The sequence below is a fragment of the Leuciscus leuciscus genome (assembly GCF_965113295.1).
Source record: "Leuciscus leuciscus genome assembly, chromosome: 17".
Classification (NCBI taxonomy): Eukaryota; Metazoa; Chordata; class Actinopteri; order Cypriniformes; family Leuciscidae; genus Leuciscus; species Leuciscus leuciscus.
Window position 1 is genome coordinate 18,357,851 of NC_138741.1, and position 26,510 is coordinate 18,384,360.

At 35.9% G+C, this 26,510-nt stretch overlaps 2 protein-coding genes across 2 annotated transcripts; both read right to left on the minus strand.

The window, feature by feature from the left end:
• Positions 1-138: 138 nt before the first annotated feature.
• Positions 139-18,837, minus strand: slc18a2 (solute carrier family 18 member 2). Its single transcript, XM_082144003.1, has 17 exons — positions 18,818-18,837; positions 18,535-18,664; positions 18,086-18,258; positions 16,506-16,842; positions 15,904-15,962; positions 15,638-15,721; positions 15,011-15,103; positions 14,180-14,269; positions 13,944-13,987; positions 11,245-11,305; positions 10,534-10,629; positions 8,910-8,988; positions 7,617-7,668; positions 7,087-7,150; positions 6,233-6,352; positions 5,979-6,112; positions 139-3,308 (listed from the first exon to the last, which is right to left on the minus strand). Exons 3-17 carry the CDS (start codon positions 18,216-18,218, stop codon positions 3,204-3,206), a joined length of 1,551 nt encoding a protein of 516 aa, XP_082000129.1. The 5' UTR covers positions 18,219-18,258; positions 18,535-18,664; positions 18,818-18,837; the 3' UTR covers positions 139-3,203.
• A 740-nt stretch (positions 18,838-19,577) lies between these two features.
• kcnk18 (potassium channel, subfamily K, member 18) lies at positions 19,578-24,623 on the minus strand. The gene is made up of 4 exons (XM_082144007.1): positions 24,113-24,623; positions 23,714-24,041; positions 23,337-23,456; positions 19,578-21,002 (listed from the first exon to the last, which is right to left on the minus strand). Exons 2-4 carry the CDS (start codon positions 23,940-23,942, stop codon positions 20,164-20,166), a joined length of 1,188 nt encoding a protein of 395 aa, XP_082000133.1. The 5' UTR covers positions 23,943-24,041; positions 24,113-24,623; the 3' UTR covers positions 19,578-20,163.
• Positions 24,624-26,510: the final 1,887 nt, after the last annotated feature.

Here is a 26,510-nt window from a genome sequence, read left to right on the forward strand (position 1 = left end):
ACACAGTCTTCAATTGCTATTCTAGCAGGTTCTCTTTTAATGCCAGTATTATATAAACTAAAATGATTTGTCAATCATGTAAACTCTGTTTTGTTTGCAAAATGGTGAAGAATCATTTAGGGGGAAAAAACCATGACAATCTTTTTAAACATTTATTTTCTGTTGCAGTCACACACACATTACCTTCAGAGCTCTAAAGCTGATGTAAAACCTAACCACCAGACCAAACACTGCATATAAAACCATCAACTCAACCTCCTAGTTGATATAAACACAAACAGGACATACCAGTCTGAAGGCACACACTGACATTGGCACATACACTAATTTCTGATAAAAACAATTAAAATAAATGACATAATACTCCTAACCCTTACTGGGTAAACAGGTAAAAAAAAAAAAAAAAATGACATAGAGGTTAAAGGACACCGCAGCAACTCAGCAATCTGACAAACATTGGCAGCACATTTACCAATCTCATTAAACCTGTATAGACACCTCTCATGTGTTTGCTTTTAAAAATCTGAGCTTGTTTTAGATCATAGTGGAATCAACGTGTGCAGTGTCTCTGGCGAATTTTTACTGCAATGATAGCAGACTGGAAGCAGGGCAGCGTTCCTCGCATCAACACAAACAACCTCCAGTTGTGCAGATACTTAAAGTTGAGCTAACATGATTTTTCTCAAAGGCTACTTCTGGCCGCAACTGTTGCGTTAAACTGATTGTGGCTCCAGAGGAAAACATGATTTCATTTTCCTGTGGGCAATAAAAGAACACGATTCCCCTCACTACATAGATGCCAAAGAAAATAAAGGAGGGTCAAGCAGTATTGAAGACTTATTTCCTCGCTATTTTACCGGTAAGAGTCAGATCATTTTCCGCAAAAGCCAACCTTTTTAGCCCACATGAAAATGCCTGTTATAATCTACTTGATTATAACATCAAGAAAATATGGTAATTACACATATTATCAATATTAGACTATCCTGTGATTTATCTTGTTAGAATATGAAGAATAGTCCATGGATTTGGTTTCTGAATTGGGTCAAAATCACATTTATAGCTAAACTTACCATTAAATGGTGTTTTGCAGCAGGTTGTCTAATTTTAAGGCATAGAATGCATTTTTATTTAAAAAAAACTAAAACAAACATTGACCTGCACAAAACTATGGAAGCTTGTTTCCGCCACAGAATAAAAAAAATGGAAAAGATAATTGTGACTTTTTTTCTCACAATTGCGAGTATACATCTCGCAATTCTGGCTTTATTTCTCAGAATTGAGAGATAAAGTCAGAATTGCGTGATATAAAGTCACAATTGTGAAATAAAAACACACGATTGCGTGTTATAAAGTCAGAACTGCGAGATATAAACTCAAAATTGCGTGTTATAAAGTCAGAATTGCGATTATAAACTCGCAATTCTGACTTTTTTTCTTGCAATTACGAGTTTATATCTTGCAATTTTGACATCTTTTCTCAGAATTGTGAGATATAAACTCGCAATTGCGAGTTATAAAGTCCAATTCTAAGGAAAAACAGACTTTATAACACACAATTGCAACTTTATATCACGCAATTCTGACTTTATAACACACAATTGCAACTTTATATCATGCAATTCTGACATTTTAACTCGTAACTGCGACTTTATTTCACGCGATAAAAAGTCAGAATTGTGAGACGTAAACTTGCAATTGTGAGAAGAAAAGTACGAATTGTGAGATAAAAAGTCGCAATTACCTTTTTTATTTTATTTTTCTGTGGCGGAAACAAACTTCCATACGAACTTCTGATTGGACAATTAACAAATATTTATACTCTTGATAAAACCCCATTAATTTTGTATATGCTTCAAGCATTAAGATTTAAGGAGCTCAATTTAAGGCCATGTTTCATTTCACAGCCAGTTCAGTTCTTTAAAAGAAGATCTATAACAAATTTGCTAGAAGCAAAAATAAATAAATAAATTGAAAAAACTGGAACTGGAAAAAAAGATGAAAAGTCAAAAATGGCTGTGGGAAAGAGCAATAGAGCAATATTGAGGCATTCTTTACAAATGAACGTATTAGCATTCCAGCACATTCAAAGGACTTACTAAAATATATAAATATACATATATACTATATACACTTTAAAAGCAAAATATAATCGAAAGTACCTAAAGTACCTGGATGCTTTACAGCAATAATCTACTTTTCTTTATTTAACTAAAATGAAACAGCTTGTCACCATGTGTAATCAAAATGTAACTGTGGCAAATCTTTGATAGTACAGTATATAATTTTCAGCGGACATCACGCAAGTGTGACAGTAAGACTGGTTGACATTCTGCTTGATTATCTGATGCTGTCAGACATTTTGCTTATTCACAAAAATAAAGGACTGCGTATATTTTTAAATGTGTTAAGCTTACGTTCACTCAAATGCAAGATAACAGTAAAATCTTAGTTTGCCCTCTCAAACGTCTAAATGAAAACAACAGCAATGCAATCAAATAATGTTCCAGATTTGCAGCAATCGATACCAAACGTAAAAATTCAAGTTTTAATCGGCCTAAAATGTCCTTTAACTGTTTTCTATAATATATGTAGTTTGAACTGATTATGATATGAATGGCAACATTTTAAGGCCCATTTCAAGGTTTATCTGACTCAAATGCACCTTCACTAACGTTTACGCCTATGAAAAGACTTCAACAGGACCGATAGATACATATGAAGACCACACTTTCCTACCACCACAGGCAAACAATAAATATCCAATACATATCTGTCCATTAAGTTATACTGAATGAATCTTTCATTATTTATCTTCTCAACTGCCCTTTCTGACTTTTGAATTTAAATATGAGCAATGTTGTGTCGAATAAAAGTGTAGTTAATATTTCCCTTTGTCCTCCTCTCTCAAATCCTGCGTTTTGAATCGAATACAAGTGTTATCCATTTCGATAAGGCTGTTGGTTAGATATTTCACCTCTCCCACATTGAGAACAAACAGCGACAAGAACAACTTTGGTTTGCTTCAGAATAACATTACCATCACAACCACAGGACAGCATGGGACAAATATGGGACAGATATGGGACATTCTTACAAATCAGCATTGTGGTTTTCTTTAAAGTCTGTTGTTTTCCTCTTTCATACAACAAAATAGATACTCTGGGTGACATACATGGCTGAGGGCTTTGAACTGATGAGGCCTATTCAGGGCTCTCAGGATCAAAATCGTCGCCCATTTGGTAGCTGGAGCCCTGGGTGGAGTAGGAACGGGTCTTCATTGAGCAGTTAGAGTCCATTAGAATGGCCTGAAAAAGACAGATGTAAGAAACATCACCTCAAAGCCTAGTATCTAGAGGGATCTTACTCTACATACAAACAAAGCAAATATACTAACTGTGGGTTTACATAGACTTACTCGGCATATATGAATTTACACAAGAATTATATATGCAGGAGACAATGTATCACACACTCGAATGTTGATTATAGATTTGTGAGCACAACAGAAACAAGATGCATCATTTGTATAATGTAAAATTCTAAAAATGTTTTACTTTCCAATGCTAATACCCCCCCCCCCCCCCCCCCCCCGCCCAATAAATTATAATAAATTATTATATTTAAATATATTTTTTTTTTATCCAAATTGACAAATAAATGAATTAATAATCAAATAAATAGATATTAAATAATTTATGTTTAACCCTCTGGTGCTATTCGCGTGTTGGTTAAAAAAGACCAATTGTTTTTTTTTTTTTTCAATGAAATGAATGTACTATATTTTAGTTCGATAATGTTTTTTATTCATTATTTTTGTATTTTTAAGGGATTTTATGGTACTAAATTATATTTATGCAGTAGTTATAATTCATTTATTTACTTTTCGAACATAGACCTAACTTTCCAACATAAACTGTCATAAATCTTGAATGTTTTAGAGCACAGACTTAAGTTGGTCTCTTTTTAAAGAAGACACTTGGCAGATTATTGCTGAAGCGAAAAAAAGTTGTAAACATTTACATAAAAAGTTTATTGTTATGAACACAAAATGACTATTTTCAATTTTTATATGAAATATTTATTTTCCATAACATGTTCTACTCTAAAACGGAGGAAATCAAAGCCATTAATCTAAACAAATTAATCTGCTCCAAATTTAAGGTTAATATCTAAAAAAATTTGCTTTCAGTAAGATTTTGTTTGAGTGCAGTACCAAACATTTCCACTAGATGAAATGTGTTTCCCATTCATTTCCAATGAGTAGTACAAGTGTGACTATTTTTTTCAGGACCATTAAACCTTTTCGAATCATGTCCATGATATTTTTGTGTTCACATAGCAAGTGCCAAAACCTTTACCAAGTTTCGCACCATTCTGATGAAGTAAAAAAAAAAAAAAAAAAAAAAAAAAAAAAAACGTAATTTTCCGGTCAAATATTGCCAAAGAGCACCAGAGGGTTAAAATGTTATTGTAGCTATTTATTTGTCAATTGGAAAAATGTTTATTCACATTTTTATTTTATAGAAGTGGGACTCTGTGTAAATCTGATTGGCTAAAGCCTCCGCAGCTTTAAAGGTATAGCGGAGGATGTTTTACTTCCTGGTGGGTAGTCTAAACTATTGGTCCTCCTAATTGTCAATCATTCTGGTGAATCAATCAAACTTTTCAAAAAGTGGAGGGTCTTATCTAAAATTTGGAAAGATCCTCCGCTATACCTTTAAGATGAACAGAACTTTTACAGGACAAATAAATAGTAAAGTATTTAACAACATAAACATAACATTACTGTCTCCATCAACAATACTATTATTTAATACCCGATACAACCACTTGTGCATGACATCATCAATTGTGGGTGGGGCTCGTCTCATTCGCAATATGCCCCTGATAGTGAGCGATGGTGGGTTTATTGCACTGTGATTGAATGAAGCTTTGATAAAGAGTGCGTAAGCACAGAGGCGTACAGATCTGGCTTGTGTGTGTGTGCATGTTAGTGCTCTTCAGGAGCAGTGTAGTGCTCCTCTTGAGAGAGAAAGACCATGATGCTTGGCTTTGATCACGCAGCATTTGAGGGCAAACGCACGAGTCTGTTCGGATCAGCATCACTCTTTGATCTTAGCTTAAGGGCAGTTTTTATTTGTATCTATTATGTAACATAATTTCCTGTTGCAGTCATATTCTATCAGGTCAGTGACTTGAAGTTAGGGATGAAATCAAAAGGAAAGCGTATGTGAATGTCAGATAGAGAGTGAAATTATGGTTATTATTTGGAATAATACTAATGATAATAATGAAGAGAATATCAGAGATTATTCGAGAAAACCCAAATAAACCATATCAAAGCTTGCACTTGCTTGTACTTGTTTTCATATGATACATTATTTACAGTTAATTATTTATTATATAAGCTGACACTGAAACAGTTCACCAGAATCTACTAATAAATGCAGTATAATGTTTGTTTTAACTTATCTTAGAAACCCACCAAAACTGCCCATGTGTTAAAGGCAACATGAATGCTTTTTACTTTAAAGCATTGTCCTGGACTTTTTGTAAATTATTCATTGGTGCACGGTAATGTTTGTCTTTGTAATATTTAAACGAAATATAATAACTTGCTCTTCCTATGAAGTGACTTACTGTTTTTCTGACTTTTTGAGTATGCTGGCTATTTAAACACTGTATTAACAAACATGCATTTGTTGTGGCTCCATTCTGTAACAGCCATCATCTAATAAATTCCCTTTAGATAAAATTCAGTCCCTTCATTTTTTTTCTCATTGAATATGAAATTTCACTTTGAAATATGTTACATTTTGGGAGTAAATGGGTTGCAAATTTAAATTTACTCGGAAATATGGAAACAGAAAATAAGTATATCAGCTATAACACTGCATAAATATTTGTGTTTAAAGGTGAGTAGATTGGAATGAATGTAATGTTGAATTGATGAATGACATATAGTGGGGTCTGACCATCTTTTCCTCATTGGCAGGAGGATTTCGCAGGAAGTAACAGAGAGGAGCAAATAGGATGTCTATAACACCAATGATGGTCATGAGCCAGGGGAAGCCGATGCTCCGCGCAATCGCTCCGCCTGCGGATGGACCTACACAACAGACACGAGTGTTAAATTCCAAGTTGAAATTAAAATTAATTAATGAAAACTAATGAAATCATTTATGATGGATTGAACATAATTAAAATACATTTTTATTTGGTTTATTACCTAAAGCGAACCCCATGCAGAAGGCAACATCAGCAATGGCGTAGACACTACCGTACACAGACACGTGCCTCAGATCTACTAGGTAACCCATGATGGGCATCATCGAAGAGTCCACCATACCTGCAGACAACAAGATAAAGACTATTTATTACTGTGGGTCTGATGTCACAGAAAATACTTATATTTTGCATTTTAGAGAAGCACCACTAAGTAAGTTATATTAGCACAGTTCAATAATAGAGAAAATGTTACGCCCACCTGGAGGGCAAAACAAGTCTTTTCCTCCATTGCCCACCAGTCATTTTGACCTGGTTTGTACTTAGTACTAGTGATATTAAAAGACCAAATTCAATCTACACATTTTTGATGATGAATACTATGCACAGGTAAGCAGATGAACCCAGAGTATAATCGCAACGCAGTTTGTCATTAAGCGTTTTTCCATAGAAAACCATTATAAAGAAAACATTTAACCATTTTGCTAATTGCATTCATATTCTAGGCTCATCGGCTCACCTGTTTATAGAATGCATTATAAATAAGGTGTATACTGAATTTGATCTTTTAATATCACTGTTGTAGTTCATTAAGGCACTTTAAGTGTTTTTCACATTAAGTGGTCTAGCTTGTCACGCTGCAGCAGGTGCTGTATATGGATCACAACAAGTGCCCAAAGCTTGCATTTTGTCCACATATTTGTATTTTTATTCTTCTGAGAAGTGATCTGAATATCCGTGGCTTGAAACAGATGGAAAATTGACAGGCCTGTGCTGCAGTTCTATGGATGTTTTGCCCTCCAGGTCTCAGTGCCCGTCACGTGACTGAAAACTATGAATACTTGTATTAAGACTCACCTATTGCGAATCCAACTCCAAAGTTAGGCACAATGAGTCCGTATATGTCTTTTGCAAAAGGCACCTGTAACACAATTAGAAGAGCTCAATACAGGGAATACCGCATATTTCTTTAACGTATTATTATGAGAAAACACCCAATACAGTAAAGCATTATGTAGAGCATCAGAACAAGGTTTCTATCCTTTTTTTTAACCCTGATATTTTTTTCCATAAGCAAAACTCCAAATGTGTACTTGACTCTTATCTGAACTTGTTTTCCAGACTAATCTGATAAACATTTATAAGAGAACAGACTGTCTTCCTGCTAAGCAAGATGTGTCCAGGGCAAAGAAAGTCAAAGCTCTAATTTAAAAATAAACCTTCTTTCCAGCCCTCAACAAAGCTAGTGGGCAACAAAATATTTTCGGCCTCTGTAATCCACAACACTGTTAAAAATACAGAAAGATAAGGAGTTAAAATATTCATAAGTGTTGTGTGTTGTCTGAGAAAAGTTAATCTTGACATGGATTTAGTCTTGAAGAACTTACACAGAGAATACTGACTCCAACCAGCAGCATCCCTATAAGTGAGCACAGCCATCTAAAGAGAGAGAGAGAGAGAGAGAGAGAGAGAGAGAGAGAGAGAGAGAGAGAGAGAGAGAGAGAGAGAGAGAGAGAGAGAGAGACTGTAAGAAAGATAGTTTGTTTGACCCTTTATGGCTGATGGAAGTGACCAAAGCAGTTTATATAAAAAATGATATACACCAACGTTCGAAATTTACAGTAAATACATTTTACAATGTGATGAGATTTCTGTTTCAAATAAATGCTGTTCTTCTGATGAAAAATGTATCTCGTCTCCACATAAATATAAAGGAGCACAGCTATTTCAACATTAATAACTGTTTCTTGAGTAACAAATCAGCATATTATTGTAGAATGTCTTCTGAAGGATCATGTGACACTGAAGACTGGAGTAAGGATGCAGAAAATTCAGCTTTGCATCACAAGGAATAAATGTTTTTAAATATATGTTTAAATAGAAAACAATCATTTTTAAATTGCAATATTATTTCTCAATATTACTGTTTTAACAGAATTTTTGATCAAATAAATGAATAACAATTCTTTCAAAAACATGAAATAAATCGGTAACACTTTACAATAATGCTCATTAGTTAATGTATTAACTAACATGAACTAACAATGAGCAATACATTTGTTGCAGTATTTATGAATATTTGTTAATGTTAGTTAATAAAAATCCAGCTGTTCATTGTTTGTTCATGTTAGTTCACAGTGCATTAACTAATGTTAACAAATACAACCTTTGATTTTAATAATGTATTAGTAAATGTTGAAATTAACATTAACTAACATTAATAAATGCTGCAGAAGTATTGTTCATTCTTAGTGTTAACTAAGGTAGTTAACTAATGAACCTTATTGTAAAGTGTTAACAATAAATCTTACTTGAACGGTAATATATATATATATATCAAATGTAATAAAAAAAAATTGCAAAAAATATTTATGTCCAATAATTTTCTCAATTCAGTCGCCATTGGCAGGTGTGACAGTTAATTTCGGACCCAGCAGACAAGACACATTATGAAATGGTAAACATGTATACACCTCTTATAAGTTCTTATGGTTCATAATAAGCATAGTGTATACAATAAATAAACAGTATGCTGAGACTGATGCTTAAAAACACACATACAAAACCTGGTGACAGAAACTCATTTAGAGCTGTTTCAAAACAGAGGAAGCTGATAGCAGAGCGGAGGAAGATAAGGAAAGAGAAGTAGGGGAAAAAACACATTAATTTCCCTCTCCTACCTCCCCATTTTGTGAGCCAAAACGGCAAAGATGTTGGTCCCTATTAGATATGAGATGCTGGCAGGCACGAATGCAACCCCTAAAAGGAGAGAGGAGAGAGAGAGAGAGAGGGGAGAGCTCAGATAAGACGACACAATATCAGTTTGATCTCAAAGCTGCTGTTCGTCTCACAGACGCTGTTATGAAGCTGCTTCTCTCATTCTCCCGCTCCTTCTCTTTCATTAGCTTTCTGGCTTTTCCTTTGCCTGCCAATGACACCTCAATATCCTGCCAGACCAAAGACACTCCCTTGCCAGCCCCCACTCCCCCTGGTTCTCTGCTTTCCTTTCTCTCTTCCTCTTTCTCTTTCTTATCTGTCACATCTTCGTAAACAGCAGGAAAACCATGGAGAAACCCAGAAGACGCTAACTGTTTAAATTGTATTTTACAGTCTGGAGTGTGAAGGGTACTATAAGGGGAACAAGAGTTTACAGCTTTTAGTACTTTTTCAGTAACACTTTCCAGTAAGGTTTCATTTGTTAACATTAGTTAACTGCATTAGTGAACATGAACTAAGAATGAACAATACTTCTACAGCATTTATAATCATTTACTAATACAATATTAAAATTCAAAGTCGTATCAGTTAAGATTGGTTAATGCACTGTGAACAAAAACGAACATTGTTATTAACTAATATTAAAAAAGGATGATAAATGCTGTACAAATATAATGTACTGATCATTGTTAGTTTATGTTAGTTAATGCATCAATGTTAACAATTGAGACCTTAATGTAAAGTGTTACCAGGTTGCTGTTTTTTTTTACACAATTCTGGAAGTCTGTGGAAAGAATTTGTGAGTTTCTAGATAATGTCTTGTGAATAATCCCTTCACTCACAAAGCTGGAGAGAATTATGTAGATTATGTTTTTAGCAATTATGTAAATCTCACTATAAGAAATTGGTGTCATAAATAAATTTTAAATTTTAAATTTGCAATAAGAAAATTACATTTTTGAATATTTGCAATATTATTGTATTGACAGAAAAGAGAAACATTTCACCCTAAAATTCTCATTACCACAATAAAACTTTAATTCCCATAAAAACAATAATGAAAATTTGCATTAATAAAGTTCAGTAAAATAAATACTAATATGATGTTTACCTACAACTGTACTTTGCAAATATATGTTAATTTACAATTATATAACATTATTTTTTGCATTACAGCAGGGTTTCCCAAACTGGGGTTAGTAAGTGAACTGCAGGGGTTTATGAGTTGAATAAAAGCTAATAATTAATTATACATTTAAAATAAATAAATACATTTAAATTGATTATTTTTAAAATCTTAAATATAATCAAAATAAAATATATTTTTCTGTTTTTGTATTCTTTTTTTTTTAATTACTACTTGGACATTTTTCTTGATATTCACTCTCTTTAGCTTGTGCCCTGCTAACTTAACATCAATGTACTAATACATGAAACATACTTTGCTTGCTGTTGCTCTCTCTTTGTCCATCTTTCACTGTAAATTATGACCTATTTCCATCTTGCCAAAAATGTAAATTTCTTTGGAAGGACAGGAATTGAAGAAATGTGTAAGTGTGTACATTAACAAGAGGCAGATTCTCCAACCTAGCTGCCATTTCCTAGGACACATCGTCTCCATCATCCAGATGGGCAGAGCCGGCTCCAGCATTGCAATGGCCATGTTAGCAAAACAAATGGAACCTGAAAAAGAAAATGAGGAGGGTAAGTGGATTCATCCTCTGAAGAATTCTCTCTTTCTGTCCCCCCTCCGTCAGAGCCCGTTCTTGTCCTTTCTCAGATATAATAAACAGCATCATCTTGCCCCTGCACTCAGGCCACTGTAATTGGAGAAGAGGGGAGGCAGAGACAAACACAGATGTGTTTCTTGACCACTTCACTTTCTCTCTCTCTTTCTCACATACATACACACACACACACACACACACACACACACACACACACACACACACACACACACACACACACACACACACACACACACACACACACACACACACACACACACACACACACACACTTGACTCTTTCTTATCCTTCTCTCACAGAAAGATGACCCTCTTTATTGTGTCACAACCCCTAAAGCACAACCAGTGTCACATATGCGGTCAAATAATTGACTAAATCTTTCTTTAAATGTTTCCAAAAACACACATTCTTAACAAAAACATTCACTTTTGAACAGATAATATGAATGCAAGCATACAATGTGGTTTATGCATAGATACTAAGGTTTGCAATTTTTATTTTTGATAAAACAGTAGGAATTAACCATTTATTTGTGTTTACTGGCCTGACCTGCTGCGATGAGGATGTATGGATCCTTCATGAGGGTAAATAGTGCAGTTCCTTTTTGGTTCTGGTCAAAATAAATGAAAACAAATATGATTTGATTAAAAAACAGTTTTTCAAAATTACAAAGAAATTTCCTTGAACATCAATGTTCCAATGGAAAACAACAGCTGAGAGACCCTGGTCACCCATGGGGGAAAACAAATAGAGTCAACGTCAAACGTTCTGGTTTACACAGTCACCCATTTATTCCTATGGGGAAAATCTAAAGAAATGTTCCATAGATTTTTGCTATCCTGTATCTGAATTGCAGAATACCACACAAAACTTCCTACAATGTTTTTTTGTTTTTTTAATTAAAGCCAAATATGTTGTTTTAACATGTTTACTTTCTTTATTAATTTATTAGGATATATATTATTTATTTATTTGGGGTTGATTTCATTCCATTAACAATCCATGCCTAAGTTCAGGTGCTTTTTTTAAATAAAGGGATGTACTTCAGTGCATATAATGCCATTTTAGAAACATCACCCTAGTCACCACAGCAGTTCCAATGGAAATTGGCTACTTGAGTGTCACACAAAACAATATATATAATTCCCCATACGCAGTCTGTTCCCTTTATGACACCTCTAAGCGATTAGTGAAACGATCACAGACAACTTTGTGAGATATAAGATATACCAGCCTTAACTCTCCATATTGATGTGGGAATTGTGGCATCTCTAGTGCAAAAGCCTAGGCTACATTTACTGAAGGGAGAGAAAGATTCCAGAAATAACTTTAGCTATGACTGTTTTGTCAAAAGAAAAATAAAGCCTATCATTTAGACGTTTTTTTTTTTTCAACGTGATTAAAAGATGACGTGTATAATTTTCTTCAATGTTAAAATAGCTTCTTTCATCAGAGCATAATTCATAGAGACAATGAGCAAACTATTTGTAGGTTGATTTGAAACATTGCTTTGTTTGTTTAAGCATCCTAACAGCGACACTGGTTAAACCACTGGCGTGAATTTGGCGACGGCGTTACTGTTTGTTCAACCAATGGCAGATGGGGACCGTTAGGCAATCTATTTTAAAACAATCAGTCATTAAGATGTTAGTGACATACTTCAGCTTTAAATGTGACAATATATTTAGGATATTTCTATCATAACAGTGATTTGGAAGAAATGTCCATAGTGACTTTTCCGGAGCAGTCACCAGGCAACGACTGACAAGTACTCCCCTCATTTAATCAGCACTTCTTTACTGCACTTCAGTGCACATACTGCTCCTCTGTGGACATGTCATCCCACTCAAAACACCCTGTCACATTCAGTTGTACTGCCCTGCGAATGGTCTCATTAATGATCACAGGCCCCAAACAATTAGTTGTCAGTCACTGCTATTCTTCCCCATAATCCTGTTGGATACTGACACTCGAGGGGGCTACTGGTTAAAGGATCTGTCTTATCATAACTATTACCTAATGTCCAAGCATTATTGATTTGATTGATTATTTGAGATGACAGGTCCATCACCTTCTGGCCATAATTGTGCTATGATGACAAAAGCAACTGACCTTTTAACAAATGTCACTCAGATGTTTTGAAAATATAAACATTATATCACATAATGTGAGAGCGTTTCTTTGTCAGTGTATATTAAATTAGTTGAGAGGCTGCAGAAACTGCAGAACGACATTTGTACTCTTTTTGTTCTTTTCCAGAGCAAAATGTGTAGCTTCACTTGACTTGATCACTCTTTTACATCACTAACTGACCGATATGTTACATAGCAACATTTGCCTTTAGTTTTCTGTTTAAGCTTATTTATTGCTGAAAAACAATGGGTTAAATTCTTCATTCCTCATGAAAGAAAGATGACAAAAAAAACAGATCCCCCAAAGAAAAGTAGCTACACACACACACGGTCTGTAGGGGCACTTGGGGTCTCCGTAGTAACTGATACCCATCAACACCAATGATCAAAGTCAGACATGCTTTGATTGGATCAGCCACTCCGTTGTACAATTCCCATTACTGTGACGCAAACCAAGGCACACATACACATTACTCCTAATACACCGACCCTCTACACACATTGCTATCAACATGCAATACAATCTACACAGACATACACTGTAATCCATATAATACATGATATTGAGGTTTAAAATACCCAGCGTGAGAGACCCAAACTCCCCTTGCAAATCATTCTAGTCCTGTTACTGATAAGACTAGAGCAATCACAGTACGAAATGCACATTATCCCCAAAGCTTCTCCCATTTTGTGCCCACAAGAGGAATACCATGTAAAGATTCAGTGGGCATCTTGTTGAGGTTACATTTCCACATTAAGGTTATAAACATCAGCACTTATAAAACTGAGCTCAAGTCATGATTAATAAATAGGCTGTGGTGATCTATTGCTAAGTCATAGTAAGTCTCTTGCTCCGGATATTAGCCCAATAAAAGAGATTTTGAATCCCAAAATATCAATGTAGATAGTGTTTTAACAGTGGAGTTTTAAATCCAAGTATTGACACCTAAACACACACTCTTAATTTTCTCTCCCACAAATCCTTCCAAATGCAGAGCTTGACCTTTAGGTGATTGTTTACCTAATACTATACAATACATCACTGCTTAACCCTCAAAAACTAGTGTTGAAAAACAGATGGTTAGATCGGATCAGGAAAGACGGTACTGTACTCACCTCTGGTTCAACTTTCGAAGGTTGAAGCACAAATAGCTGCAGAGCTGCTCATGAAAATGAAGGAAAAACGCACACGTCAGATATGAAGCAAATATTGTTGAGCATCAGAAACTCTGTTACAATGAGTTTCTGTCACCAGCATTTAATTCCACATGTGTATCACAATAACATGAAGGTTTGCGACTGATTCCGTCATTCCCATTGTTTTGAAATGTTGGAGAGATTGATTCACTCACCTCCATCAAGCACCGCCAGCACTGCCAGGATAAGGAAAGGAGCCGTCTTACCGACAAACTCATACATGACACTGCCAAACGGAGGGCCAACTACACAACATACACACATATACAGTATATATTAGTCAAGATTAATGACTCACAGACTGCAAGCACTGCACTTCAAACTTAGAATCTTTACTTTGAAAACTTTGACGTTGCCAGTATGCTTTGAATCATCAGATGCCACAAATCCAATACTAATTGCTCTGCAGAACAGGTTACATAATCAAGGTTAGCAAACCACAGTAAGAAAGTGTTCTGCAGGAACACACCCATTTTGAGTCTGAACTATCTGGATGAATATAGTTTCATAGGTTTTTATAAAAATGATTGTGCTCTATTTTTTCTGTTGCACTCCACTTGATTATGATACAGTATGTGCGCACTTTAATGACAACAGACACATTTAATCACAGTTTTTCTCTTATCCAGTGGATCAATTATGTAGTGCTTTACTTGCCATTATGAATAAAACAATGATCTATCAAGGATTAAACATCCTGTAACAGTGGTTAAAGCATGACACCATTAACAGGAAGCACCAGGTTCAGGCCCCACTCAGGGCATTTCTTCTGACCATTGCTCCTTTAAAGAGGGCACTTAAAGTTAACTCCCAATTTTTAACTCAGAGGCATAACTTAATGCATAACCCCCAATTTAACATCTCTCTTTTTTTCTCGTTATGTGCTCGAAGGAGTAAGATTAGAATTAGGACTCAATCACAATCTCCAGCGGTACCTGTGCAAACCAAGTATTGCAGAATATGGATCCTAAACATACAGTACACACCCAAAACTCCCATGGCTAGTCCTCCCAGAGCAATTCCAATAGCATTTCCTCTTTCCTCATCATCTGTGTAAACACTTGCCAGCATCCCCATACCTGCATAACGACACAGAAAAAGTTACAGAGGGTAAAGGTCAGCCACAAAGGGCAAAATGTCCTGTAGCTTACTTTAAGAGATTATATCAACAAAAATATTTTTGATTTCTTTTGCTTTTTCAAATTTTTCTGCCAGTAAATGCTTATTTTGAGGGGTGTGTTCAGACTTTTTTAAAAGATTGAGGCAAAATTGATTCCTTACGATGTCCGCCCTTTAAATTCATAAAATAAACTCAATAAATAATGATCCGTACAATGAAAGAACAAATCAGGAGTCGGTTATAGTGTAATCTAGATCCAAGGCTGTACACATCTTTCAATGAAAGCGGGGTCCATTGTACACCGGCACCTGAACACCATTAACATTAACAGTGGCTTTATGCATGCAGAGTTCTGAAAACATCAAAGTCAAATGCAATTTAGTGCACTCAGGTTTACAAATTGTGCACTAAATAAGGTATCATTAGACATTACATTGTAGCTTTTGACAGCATCCTTTTGAAATCTAATGTAACGTTGCACAGAATCTGTTACCTGCCACAGAAGAACAGGAAGAGCCGACACCTTGTAGAGATCTGGCCAAAAACAGCAACGTATAGCTCGAGGAAAACGCAAACACTTCACACAGAGTAAAACACAGACAGAAGAAAGAGGAAAAGAAGATTTATTATAGAAATATAACACACCGGATTTAAAATCATGCATTGCATAAATATATGGCATCTTCTCCACCCTTTTCATAAAGACACTTAGATGTGAGATTGATGTTAAAAACAACACTAGAAATTGTATGTACTCACTGAGGGTAGAAACAAACATGATGCAGAAACCAGCAAACATTGGGATCTGGTATCCTATTCTGCAATTACAGGTAAGAAATAACATTTTAAAACATTTTTTTTTAAATTTGACCACAAACATTGAACTTGAAGTGAGGAAGCTGTGTTACATATTGCAGTGCTGGCATCTCTCATAAGTAAAATGAAGATGTTATTATATTATCTTATAAATAATTATTCTTGTTTCGTTTTTTGCCTCTGCTTCACATCTTTTGAGTTAATTTAACCTTTTGTGTATCACTAATAATATCACAAAATATTACGGCTGACCGATCCCAGGAGTTTGCAAAGCTCTAGAGGGATCTGTTCAATGCAGCGGTGCCGAATTAAACTGGTCTGGCCAAATCTGAGCATGTGGAGGGGTGACAGGGCATGCACGAGTGATCACACAACAGCTGGTCGCTGAACAGCGGCAGAAAAAGAATTGCACTGCAATATTCGCTTTACTTACACTCCATTTACACTCACTGCACACACAAATATCATGCAATCTCGTGCTCCTTTTGAAAGAAATGCTATTTGCTGTACTTTCAAAGTTAAATGTGTGTTTTGCCATAACACACCTGTTAGTTAGGGGCCCTATGAAGGGGTTAGTGATTAGCTGTACTGTTGCTTTAGAGGCAAACAACAGACCCACTCTCACATTCTCGTTCAGAAGCTGGTCATCTGCTTTGGGGCAGTCTGACCCATTTTGAGGGGGTGTCCCAAAAGTAGGGGCCGGGGTCACTGGGCCAGCATTGCTCATCTGCGGGGTGAAGCCTGTCAGGCGTGTTGTGTTATCGTACAAAGACACAATGCTCTGAAAGGTGCCAGATGGGGAAAGAGGGGACATGGAGTTATTCCGGACCACCTGAGCGGCCTCGTCATCCACGGTGTACAGGTAGCTTGGAATAATAGGCACTACAGAGAGAAAAGATAATAGATAATAATAACCATAAGACAGAGATTAAACCGATTGACTGATTTGTTTAAACTTGGTCTTAAATGATATCTTTTGAGGTTTCACAGCAGCCTAAGAAATCCAACTTTGTTGTACTCTTAAAAACATAATATTCAGGAAATTACAAATCAGTTTTCGACAGCTTGAAACGCTGTTTACCAACGATAGATAACCTACCATTTGCCTGAAAAAGTGAAGTGCAACGATTTATCTAGCTGTATTAGACCACATTTGACCTTTCAGGTGGGTCCGTTAAATGCGTTTGACATTATCCTGTGTAAATAAATAACCCACAGGGACACCGTGTGCGATAACGCTCGAAAGACTCTTCATTCAACACTTGTGCCAAAGAGCGACAGGTTCAGTTTTCGCCTGGTTCTATCTATACATGTACACAAACATCATTATTCAACGTTCCCGTTTCTTGGCTCGCGGACGTGAGAACAAACACAGACAGTTTAGCGCGCGTCACTGTCACATTTAATGAGAATGGAGCACTGGCAGCGCTCGAGGACATGATACCTTAATTCAGATCAACCGCTGCCACTGATGCAGCCGACAATTTACACTTTACAAGGGGAAACAAACGTTTAGTAGGGATAAACGCATTTTATTTTCTATCATTAGCGTATTAGCAGATTTATCATTTTACCTTTGATGCATTTTTTTCGAGCAAATAAAGTTGAAATAATTTAAATCAAACAATTAATTAAAATTAGTACTGAAAAATTGCTTTAAAATGAATTATTAAATAAATAAAAACAAGTATTTACTTATTTTAGAAGACCCAGCCTAATTTCCGTTATTTAAAAATAACTGATCGTTTTAATTACGTTATTTTATTTCTATCCACTGAGAATTATGAGTTGGTTTTGCCCAGTTCTCTATTTTGCCAAAGAAAAAGAAAAACAGACGTGCAGTATTTAACATTTCTATACGTTTGAGTTTCGTTTGAATTCACAATTTTACAATGTAGGCTACAATTTTATAATAACAATGCATATTAAATTAATTTGTAAGACACGTGTAGCCTTTTACAGATATTTTTTATTCATTGCGTCAGTAGACTAATAAGCCTATGTAATCATATATTTTATCACAAAAAGCAGCGTTTGCTTAGAGTGGTCCCATTGAGGGATGTTGACTTTACATCATATGTGTGCCTTCACATATAGGCTAACAGGTGTGAGCATCAGCACTTACCGACCACCGTCAACAGCATGTTGTCCAACAGCAAAGCAATGAAAACGATGAACAGAATCAGCCTCCGAGACTGCCTTTCTTCTCTTAGCCATGTTAATAAACTAAAATCTCTAAGAGCATCAAATAATCCCATTTTTATTAAAATCCAATTGCCAGAGAGCGAGCCAGAGATCCTGCAACAGCAAGAAAACGACTGTCAAAAACCATCAAAACATAGAAAAATAGGCTGTTTAGTGATACTGTGAAGAAGATGTAACTTCAGGGGATGATTCCTAATATGAGAGAAATACGGCAAATATCAAAGTAAAAATAAAACACGTTAAAAATGATGCTCTGAAGCTTTATGAAAACAATAAACTACCAACAATATTGTTTTCTTTCTTTGTCATGCTTTTTCTAAGTCGGAATATTGTAGTGAACAATACATTCAGTATGGTTTGAATTCTTACCTTATAAGCACATTTGCATTGAGCTTTGCAGTCAGATCCCGGGTGAAAGGCACGCTGGATGGATGCGTTAGTTGCTCGACTGCTGTTTGACGTCACGCTGTTTCACGCAGAACTCAAATGGGCTGTGCTGCTGTGCCACGGACGAATAAACCGTCACACAAAAAGAAGAAAGGCGGGAGCACTTTATTTAACCTATTATAACTTCTACTTAATTTCATATCAACATAGCCTATGCATGAAATCTTATGAAAGTTCTATAGTTCTTTAAACAAGTGGAGCTCACCGCATCTGGACGTCATGGGATGAGTTTGACCTAGTCCAGCACTGTGAATCTAATGGATAGAGAGGGACAGAGTTAGGGTGGGGTTAGGGTGTGGTTGGACCTTCTATTACGCCCAAATTACATCCAGAGAGTATAGGAGCTCGACTTCAAGGCTATATTATGTTCACATGATGCAAAAATCCCCACGGTCGTACATGTGCTTTAAGATTGCGATGATTTAGCCAGCTTGACTAGCGTTAGGAGGTTATCTACAGATGGAAATTTGCAAACAGTTGATGAGTTTAACATTATATCGCTCGGATATCAAGTTTCCACGCATTTGGGTGAAATTAGCAGGCTTCTCTTCTTTCAACAGTTTTACAACAGCGTCATCTTGTGGCGTAGGATGATATAGGATGTTTTACATTGGCATTTGAAAGATGTTTTTATCTAATTTGTCTTACAGAGGAAAGGTGTATTTTCTATGATCATATGTGTTGATAGGACACATGATTGCTCAAACTAGCTATACCAAGAGTTCGATTCCTAAGGAATGCATAAACTGATCAAATTTGTACCTTGAATGCAATGCAAGTCATTTTGGAATAAGCATCTGCCAAATGCATACATGTAAATGTGTTTCTTGTGAATAAATCCTTTGACTTTGGCGCAGTTAGCACCAGCTGAGGAAAATCACATCCTTTATTATGCTTCAAGAGAGATGGATACAGATAGATAGGATTATTTTTGCAAACAAGAATAGCAACTCATCAAATGGCACAGAAAGATTAATTTATTCACTTGGTTTCAATGTGACTGATCAGTGGATAAGATTAAATTTCACAGGCAATGTATTGCATATGCTAAATCATTAATCATTAGCATTGATCAGAGATGAAACATATTACGTTCTTTATTATTTGGCACTAAATAAACAAACAAACACTGGACTATATCATCATATTTTTTGTCAGATATATGAATAGCCATATAGGGTTATAAATGTCAGGAGTTAATGGATTTGCTAAGTGACTTACAAGTGCATTTCTGATAAGTTACATATCTAAACAAAAAATAAACAATGTCTCATGCAATTTTCCTAATAATACAAGCATCGAAGTGACACTTAGAGGCCAGTCTCCTCTTTTGGCTCAAACAGTTAAACAGGAGTGCATTCATCGTTCTGAGCCTATTTCTTCTATACTTGTTTATCACAGTTTTATACTGCAACACGACTGTGGTCCATTCCCCTTCAACCCACTATATCAGACTGGCAGTGAAAGACATTACCATCTTGTACTGAGAGTGGTTATGCTTTCCTGTAGTAATTTCATGTGCCATTAACAAAGCCACAAAAAACACTGCCTTCAGTTACTGTTTAAGTCTTTGTGTATTCCTATCTTGCCCATACTAAGAAACGTTATGCACCGCCTGTAACAGCTAATAATTTGCGATTGGCCGAGTTTGAAGGCCATACTCATGATGGCCATGCCCATGATAATGAACAAAAAGGTAACCATGAAGAACTTTGGGTGTTTAGGCACAATATCACCAAAGCCAATGGTGGTCAAGGTGATGAAGGTAAAGTAAAAGGCATCAAAGTGGTTCATCTGTTTCTCCCAGAATCTCAAAATTTGACTGCAGATGACCATGTATGCGAGCACCACCAGCAAGATGACCAGCAGAGGGACGTTTAAGCGATCCATCTTCTCTCCGATGCCGGTGAATAACTTGGAGCTGTTTATTGGGGAATCCATACGGTCAAGGTCTGGGCATGAGAAGGATTTTGTCATAGACACCTTGACCCTGAAGCTCTCCTTAGCAATAATGCGGTCAAAAGTCTCTTTGTTGATTCGAAGCTGTGAGGATGTGCGTCTGAGGGAATACTGGGTTCTTATCACCTGCTGAATGTTCATTGTCTCATGGACCACAACATGGTTGGAGGTATATGTGTTGTCAGTATCAGCACATTGCACTTGTTGAGGTCGGGGAGGTGATGACTTTTCATGCCTCTGAAGGCTCCATGAGCGATGTGCCATACATCGGCTGAAGAACAGGCTGAGGCGAGTGTATGCTTTAGAGAGGAGAACAGCTAAGATATCGCCCACATCTGAGATGACCAGCAGCATGAGAGGGATGCCCACCATCGCATACAGGATACAAGCCAACTTCCCTTCATAGGTCACTGGATACATTTGTCCATAACCTGTAATACAAGAAAACAGAGCAGGACTGAGAGTTAGAAATTCTTTTTCTTCCATAATTTCACTCATTAGACAACACGTTTCAGTGCTGCCACCTGCTGAAGGTCTTTATCAGTGCATGAGTAATGCAATTGCAATGCAAATACTGTATAAGTCTAAGCAAAGGAACAGCTCTGTACATACAACAACACAAATAATAGTAATTATTATATTCTTAAGTACATTGTTATTATTACTATTATTGATAATAATATAATTAATATTATTATTATCATCAATAATATTAACTGTTATTATTATTGTTGTAGTTATTATAAATATAAATTTTACATTTTGAAAAAAATATTGTTATTATTAGATTATTAATTACATTATTATTCAAATAATGTGATGGCCTAAAAAGAGGTTCTCATTAGATATGGCAATAAATTAGTAAAGATATTAGTTCAGTATGTTACATGATTGCTATATTTTATTCTATCAAGTATTTTTCTATGAAAAAAAAGTAAACTACTGTTGTTTAAGTTCCCCATTCTGCATGCAGTCACATAAATCCCTCTTCAAAGAAGGGACAAACAGTGTGTGCACCTCTGCCACTATTACACTATCAGTGTGTGCACCTCTGCCACTATTACACTATTTGGAAACTCTTCCCAAAGTTCAATAACCTTGCACGTTTGTCTGTCCCTTTTTGTCCAAGTAGCAAAGCCAAATATTTAAACAATTCAAACCAATTGAAAATATTAAGTTGTTCAACCTGGAAAAGCATCTGTAATCATTTTGTCAGAGGACAAATAGGTATTTTTGTTGCAGTTGCAGTTGACATCATCACCTACCCTTTTTCATCAGAACAAGTGTCAGAGCTGCTGATGTCAAAAAGAGTAAGACACAGAGAAAGATAAGATTGAACTCATCAGTCTCAGCTGCTTAAAAAAAAAACAATATTCATTAAGGTTAGCTGCTGAGATAACCAAAGATACGCCCTTCCTAGATAACATAATGGACATCCACAGCAACAGACTGCTGCGTTAGGCACTTTTGCATAATGCTTTTCTGTAAGATGTCCTGAAAGATAGAAGTTTATATTCAATTAATATCTGAGCTGTGGTTAGCTGTGATTTACAATTAGGGTTGAAAGGGAGAGAGATTTCTTCCACAGTCGTGAGTTTAACAACAAAAATGTGCCTCTGATAGATTAAAAAAGTGCTGTTTCTATGTGATTCTGTATAATAAATCATGATTTTACATAATGGTTTATTGGAAATGGTTTCACTTGTTTTGGATTAGCCTGTAAATCATTAGTGCGTAATGCAGGACTCTGCACCCATCTTTATTGCTTGAAAAGTGTCTGAAACTTGTGTTTCCCATCTATGGTCACAGTATTTTGAATATTCTAGGGACTTTATTAGATAGGAAAATGTAGATGATAAACTATACTTGTTGATAAACTGTTCTCTTCATGTTTTCCTCAATAACATGCATCCTATGAACATGACTACACTTATACGGTGGCTACATGTCATTCCTACATTTAATAACTTAATGACAATTTAAAATGGAATTATATATCAGTATTTGTGTTTAAAATTCAATCCGTAATGGGAATGTGAGATCTTGATCATAAATTTCAATATATGCTCTTCTGGCAGACTAAGTGCATAATGGCAGAGGACCATAAATAACCTAATTATACAAAAACCTAATGTATGATCTACATCCTTTATGGTTTTTGTCCATTGCATGAATACTGCACCACTCGCAAAATATATTTTTAATGTCTTAGACCCTCCATCATAGGAGTCTCACTCTCATCCAATTTACAGTGTCAAATTTACAATCACTGATTTTAATGGATATGGAAACACTTTTTTTAATGAAAAGAGAAATGTTCCCACACTGTAAAAAAAAAAAAAAAAAGTTGATTCCTTACATTTTTAAGTATAATCAAATTAGATATTTCATTTCAGCTGAAAAATGGGTTGAATCTTGTAGCTATAACTTGTAAAAAAAAAAAAGAAAAAAAAAAGAATGTAAAAACATTTGTTGTCATAACTTTTTGATCATATATTTTTTACAGTGCATATTCTGCTGTTATTCGGCATATAATTCATTTAGGAAAATAACTATTTTCTTTCCTGGCGACACCAGTTTTCTGTCTTATCATGGTAAGGCTGATTACTGTGGGCAACAGAGAAAGAGATAAAGCCAAAGGTCAGAACTTCTCATGCAAATAACAAACTCAATGGTGCATTAAATTCAATGACAATTTAAACAGACTTAAAATATCTTGGAAAACTTTACAAACTTTGTTAAGTCCCAGAAAAATAACTACTCACCTATAGTAGTGAACACTGTACAGCAGAAGAAAAGAGAAGTATAGAAGTTCCATTTCTGCCTCTTGCCATCATAGGATTCATTCAAAATATTTCTTAACGACTCTTCCCGTGTTGAGGTATCTAATTCATAAAATGAAATGAAACGAGAAAAGAAATGAATCTTGAACTTAAAATAATAGCCTACCTTAAAATGAATACCCTATTTAAAAAAGTAATAGCCTGGCCTATATAAATATTTACATTGCAAGTGTGTATTATTCACATTTTATAATATCATCTATCATCAAAATACACAAAAAAAGAAAAAAAGAAAAAGGAGTCTACATATCTGAAATATGTTGAAAATATATAATTTCTATATAAGATCAAGAAAAGACCTGAGTGATTCTGCACTGTCTCCAACACTTTTCGCACCAGTGCATCGATCTTTTCCGATTTCGAGTCATTGTAAGTCCTGTCCTCAATCAGTTGAAAGATCTGCGCTCCTAAAAACGCATATAAAATGAGTGATAAAATGAGGAAAACGTGAGGAAACAAACGCCAAAACTGTCTCGCGCATCTCCTTTTTGGGTCTGACTTTCGTTCCTCTTCCACCTCCACAGACATGTCTCTCAGTCAGTTAGAGACGCGGTAATGGCTGATCCTGAGATGAATCTGTCCTCCTCTCATGGCAATGTGCTGAGGAGCAGGATGGTCACCACCCCGCTGCAGAAAGAAACCACAAACCTAAACTGCCTGTTCAACCGTATGTTTAATAGCTCAAATAATGACCTCACCTCTGTATGCTCACAAACTCGTTCAACTTTAACCGTGATAGCCTCACAATGCAGATTTAACAAGAGACAACAAGCATGGGCTATTTCTGCTTGGAGGAGCTATGGGAGCGACAGGTGGGGATGGGTGAAATTTTAGCCTGGATGCCAGGGCTCCACGAAACTTTTTTTGTCCACAAGAACATATGTGTAAACATTGTTTTGGGGTTAACAGTTGTGAAGTGATGTGTAAATCTATATTTTCGTGTTGAATATGACAGTAAGCTAGGCTACCTGTGTTTTGGGGAATTGCTCACTCTAAAAAACGCTAACCAAAGCTAACAACTTTTACTGTAGGCCTATTATTTAGCATTGTGCATATGTACATTAGTTTGAGATATATTGGCTAGGCAATAATTAAATGAAGGAATTAATTGCCACACATAGCTATATTCAAATTATATGGAAAAAAAGAAATACATTTGTTGGCTTATAAAAATATTAAAATGCTCATCATCATCATTTTGCTAGCTGTATACAGGGAGAGACCAGTACAGTTTTTTATTTTTTTTATTTTTTAAGTGTCTTAGCATTAGGTGTGGCCTTTTAACAGTTTCTTGACATGTCTGAATTATTTATGACCATGCTGCCATGCACTTATCCAATGCACTTGACTCTTATGCATCTTCAGTGTTTCGCCTAGCTGGGTCGTATGAAAACTTCACCGGATAAAAAAGATGCACTTGACGGGTCACTTATAGCTAATTGTAGCTAATCAACCTGCATGTGATGCTCTTGAGAGGAAGTGGCATCATTCAGCACACAAGACTACACACATATCATGAACCCTCTGCTCTCACTTTCACTTCACATCAAACTGAATCGTAAAATAAAAGCAGTGTAGTAGAAGACCACAGAACCCATATAAAGAAAACCATGCTACTGTATATATTTGTATATACCTGGCTTTGGCAGCAGTCAGAAGCTTTGAAAGCTCCTTTGTCTGGTTAATGTTCTAATTGAGTAAATATTTATGCAGAAAGCCATGTGTTTACCACCTACAGATTCCAGATCAGCTACTGGACATGCCTGCCTTGTATCAATGGTTCAAGCTGGTTTTGGTGGTGTAATGGTGTTGGGGATATTTTCTTTGCCATAGCTAAGAAAAGCTGTATTGTTGCTGACGATGTCTATCCCTTTATGACCACAGTGTACACATCTTCTGATGGCTACTTCCAGCAGGATAATTAATGCACTGTACTCACTGTAAATTGCTTCCACAGTCACCAGATCTCAATCCAATAGAGAACCTTTGGGATGTGGTGGAACGGGAGATTTGCATCATAGATGTGCAGCCGACAAATCTGAAGCAACTGCATGATGGCATCATGTCAATATGGACCAAAATCTCTGAGGAATGTTTCCAGCACCTTGTTGAATCATGCCACGAAGAATTAAAGCAGTTCCTTAAGGCAAAAGGGGGTCCAATCCAGTAGGTGTACCTGATAAAGTGTCCGGTGAGTGTATAGGCCTATCAGATATGTGGCATTGCTGTAAGTTGTGCAATAAATACTTTAGCAATCTAGACATTTACTGTTGATTTGTAAGAGACACTATTTTCACCAGTTGTCAGACGAAGAATTATTTCATATTTTTCAATAATATGAAACATCATCTTATGCTAATGAATATTTTTCACATACTGTTTGAATTTGGCTACATTTTGTTGGCACACTAAAGTAAACATGAAGGTATGGAAGATTATTTCAAACACAAGTCAAGTCAAGTTTATTTGTATAGCGCTTTTCACAATACAGATTGTATCAAAGCAGCTTCACAGTATTAAATTAAAATAATACAACAAAGTTTGTTTCAAGAGGAATTTATTGATTGATATAATTAAATTAAATATCCCCAAAATATCCCCAACTGAGCAAGCCAAAGGCAACAGTGGCAAGGAACCGAAAAACTCCATCAAGTGACCTAATGGTGTCCTAAAACTCCATCAGGTGACCTAATGGAGAAAAAAAACCTTGGGAGAACCCAGGCTCAGTCGGGGGCCAGTTCTCCTCTGGCATTTATGAGCTAGAGGCCGGATTGTAGTTTGAACTGTAGGATTATATGAATGCCTGGCTGAAGAGATGCGACTTTAATCTAGTTTTAAACTGGGAGAGCGAGTCTGAGCAACGAACAGTATCAGGAAGACTATTCCAGAGTTTTGGAGCCAAATGTGAAAATGCTCTCCCTCCTTTGGTGGTTCTGAATATCCTAGGTATGACCAAAAGCCTTGAATTTAGTGATCTTAAAGAGCGTGATGGATTATAGGGCGATAGAAGATCCGTTAAATAGACTGGAGCTAAGCCGTTTAGGGTAAAAACAAAAACAAATATGAGGTCAAAATTATGAGACAAAAAGTTCTTAG

Coding starts and splice junctions, on each gene's coding strand:
- slc18a2 (XM_082144003.1), bottom strand. CDS start 18,218: ATGGGATTATTTGATGCTCTTAGAGATTTTAGTTTATTAACATGGCTA. Junction 14,270..15,010: donor ACTAGCCATGGGAGTTTTGG/GTGTGTACTGTA, acceptor TATGTTGTGTAG/TTGGCCCTCCGTTTGGCAGT. Junction 13,988..14,179: donor GCTGGCGGTGCTTGATGGAG/GTGAGTGAATCA, acceptor TTTCATGAGCAG/CTCTGCAGCTATTTGTGCTT.
- kcnk18 (XM_082144007.1), bottom strand. CDS start 23,942: ATGTCTGTGGAGGTGGAAGAGGAACGAAAGTCAGACCCAAAAAGGAGA. Junction 23,457..23,713: donor GACAGTGCAGAATCACTCAG/GTCTTTTCTTGA, acceptor TTTATGAATTAG/ATACCTCAACACGGGAAGAG. Junction 21,003..23,336: donor TACAGTGTTCACTACTATAG/GTGAGTAGTTAT, acceptor CTTGTATTACAG/GTTATGGACAAATGTATCCA.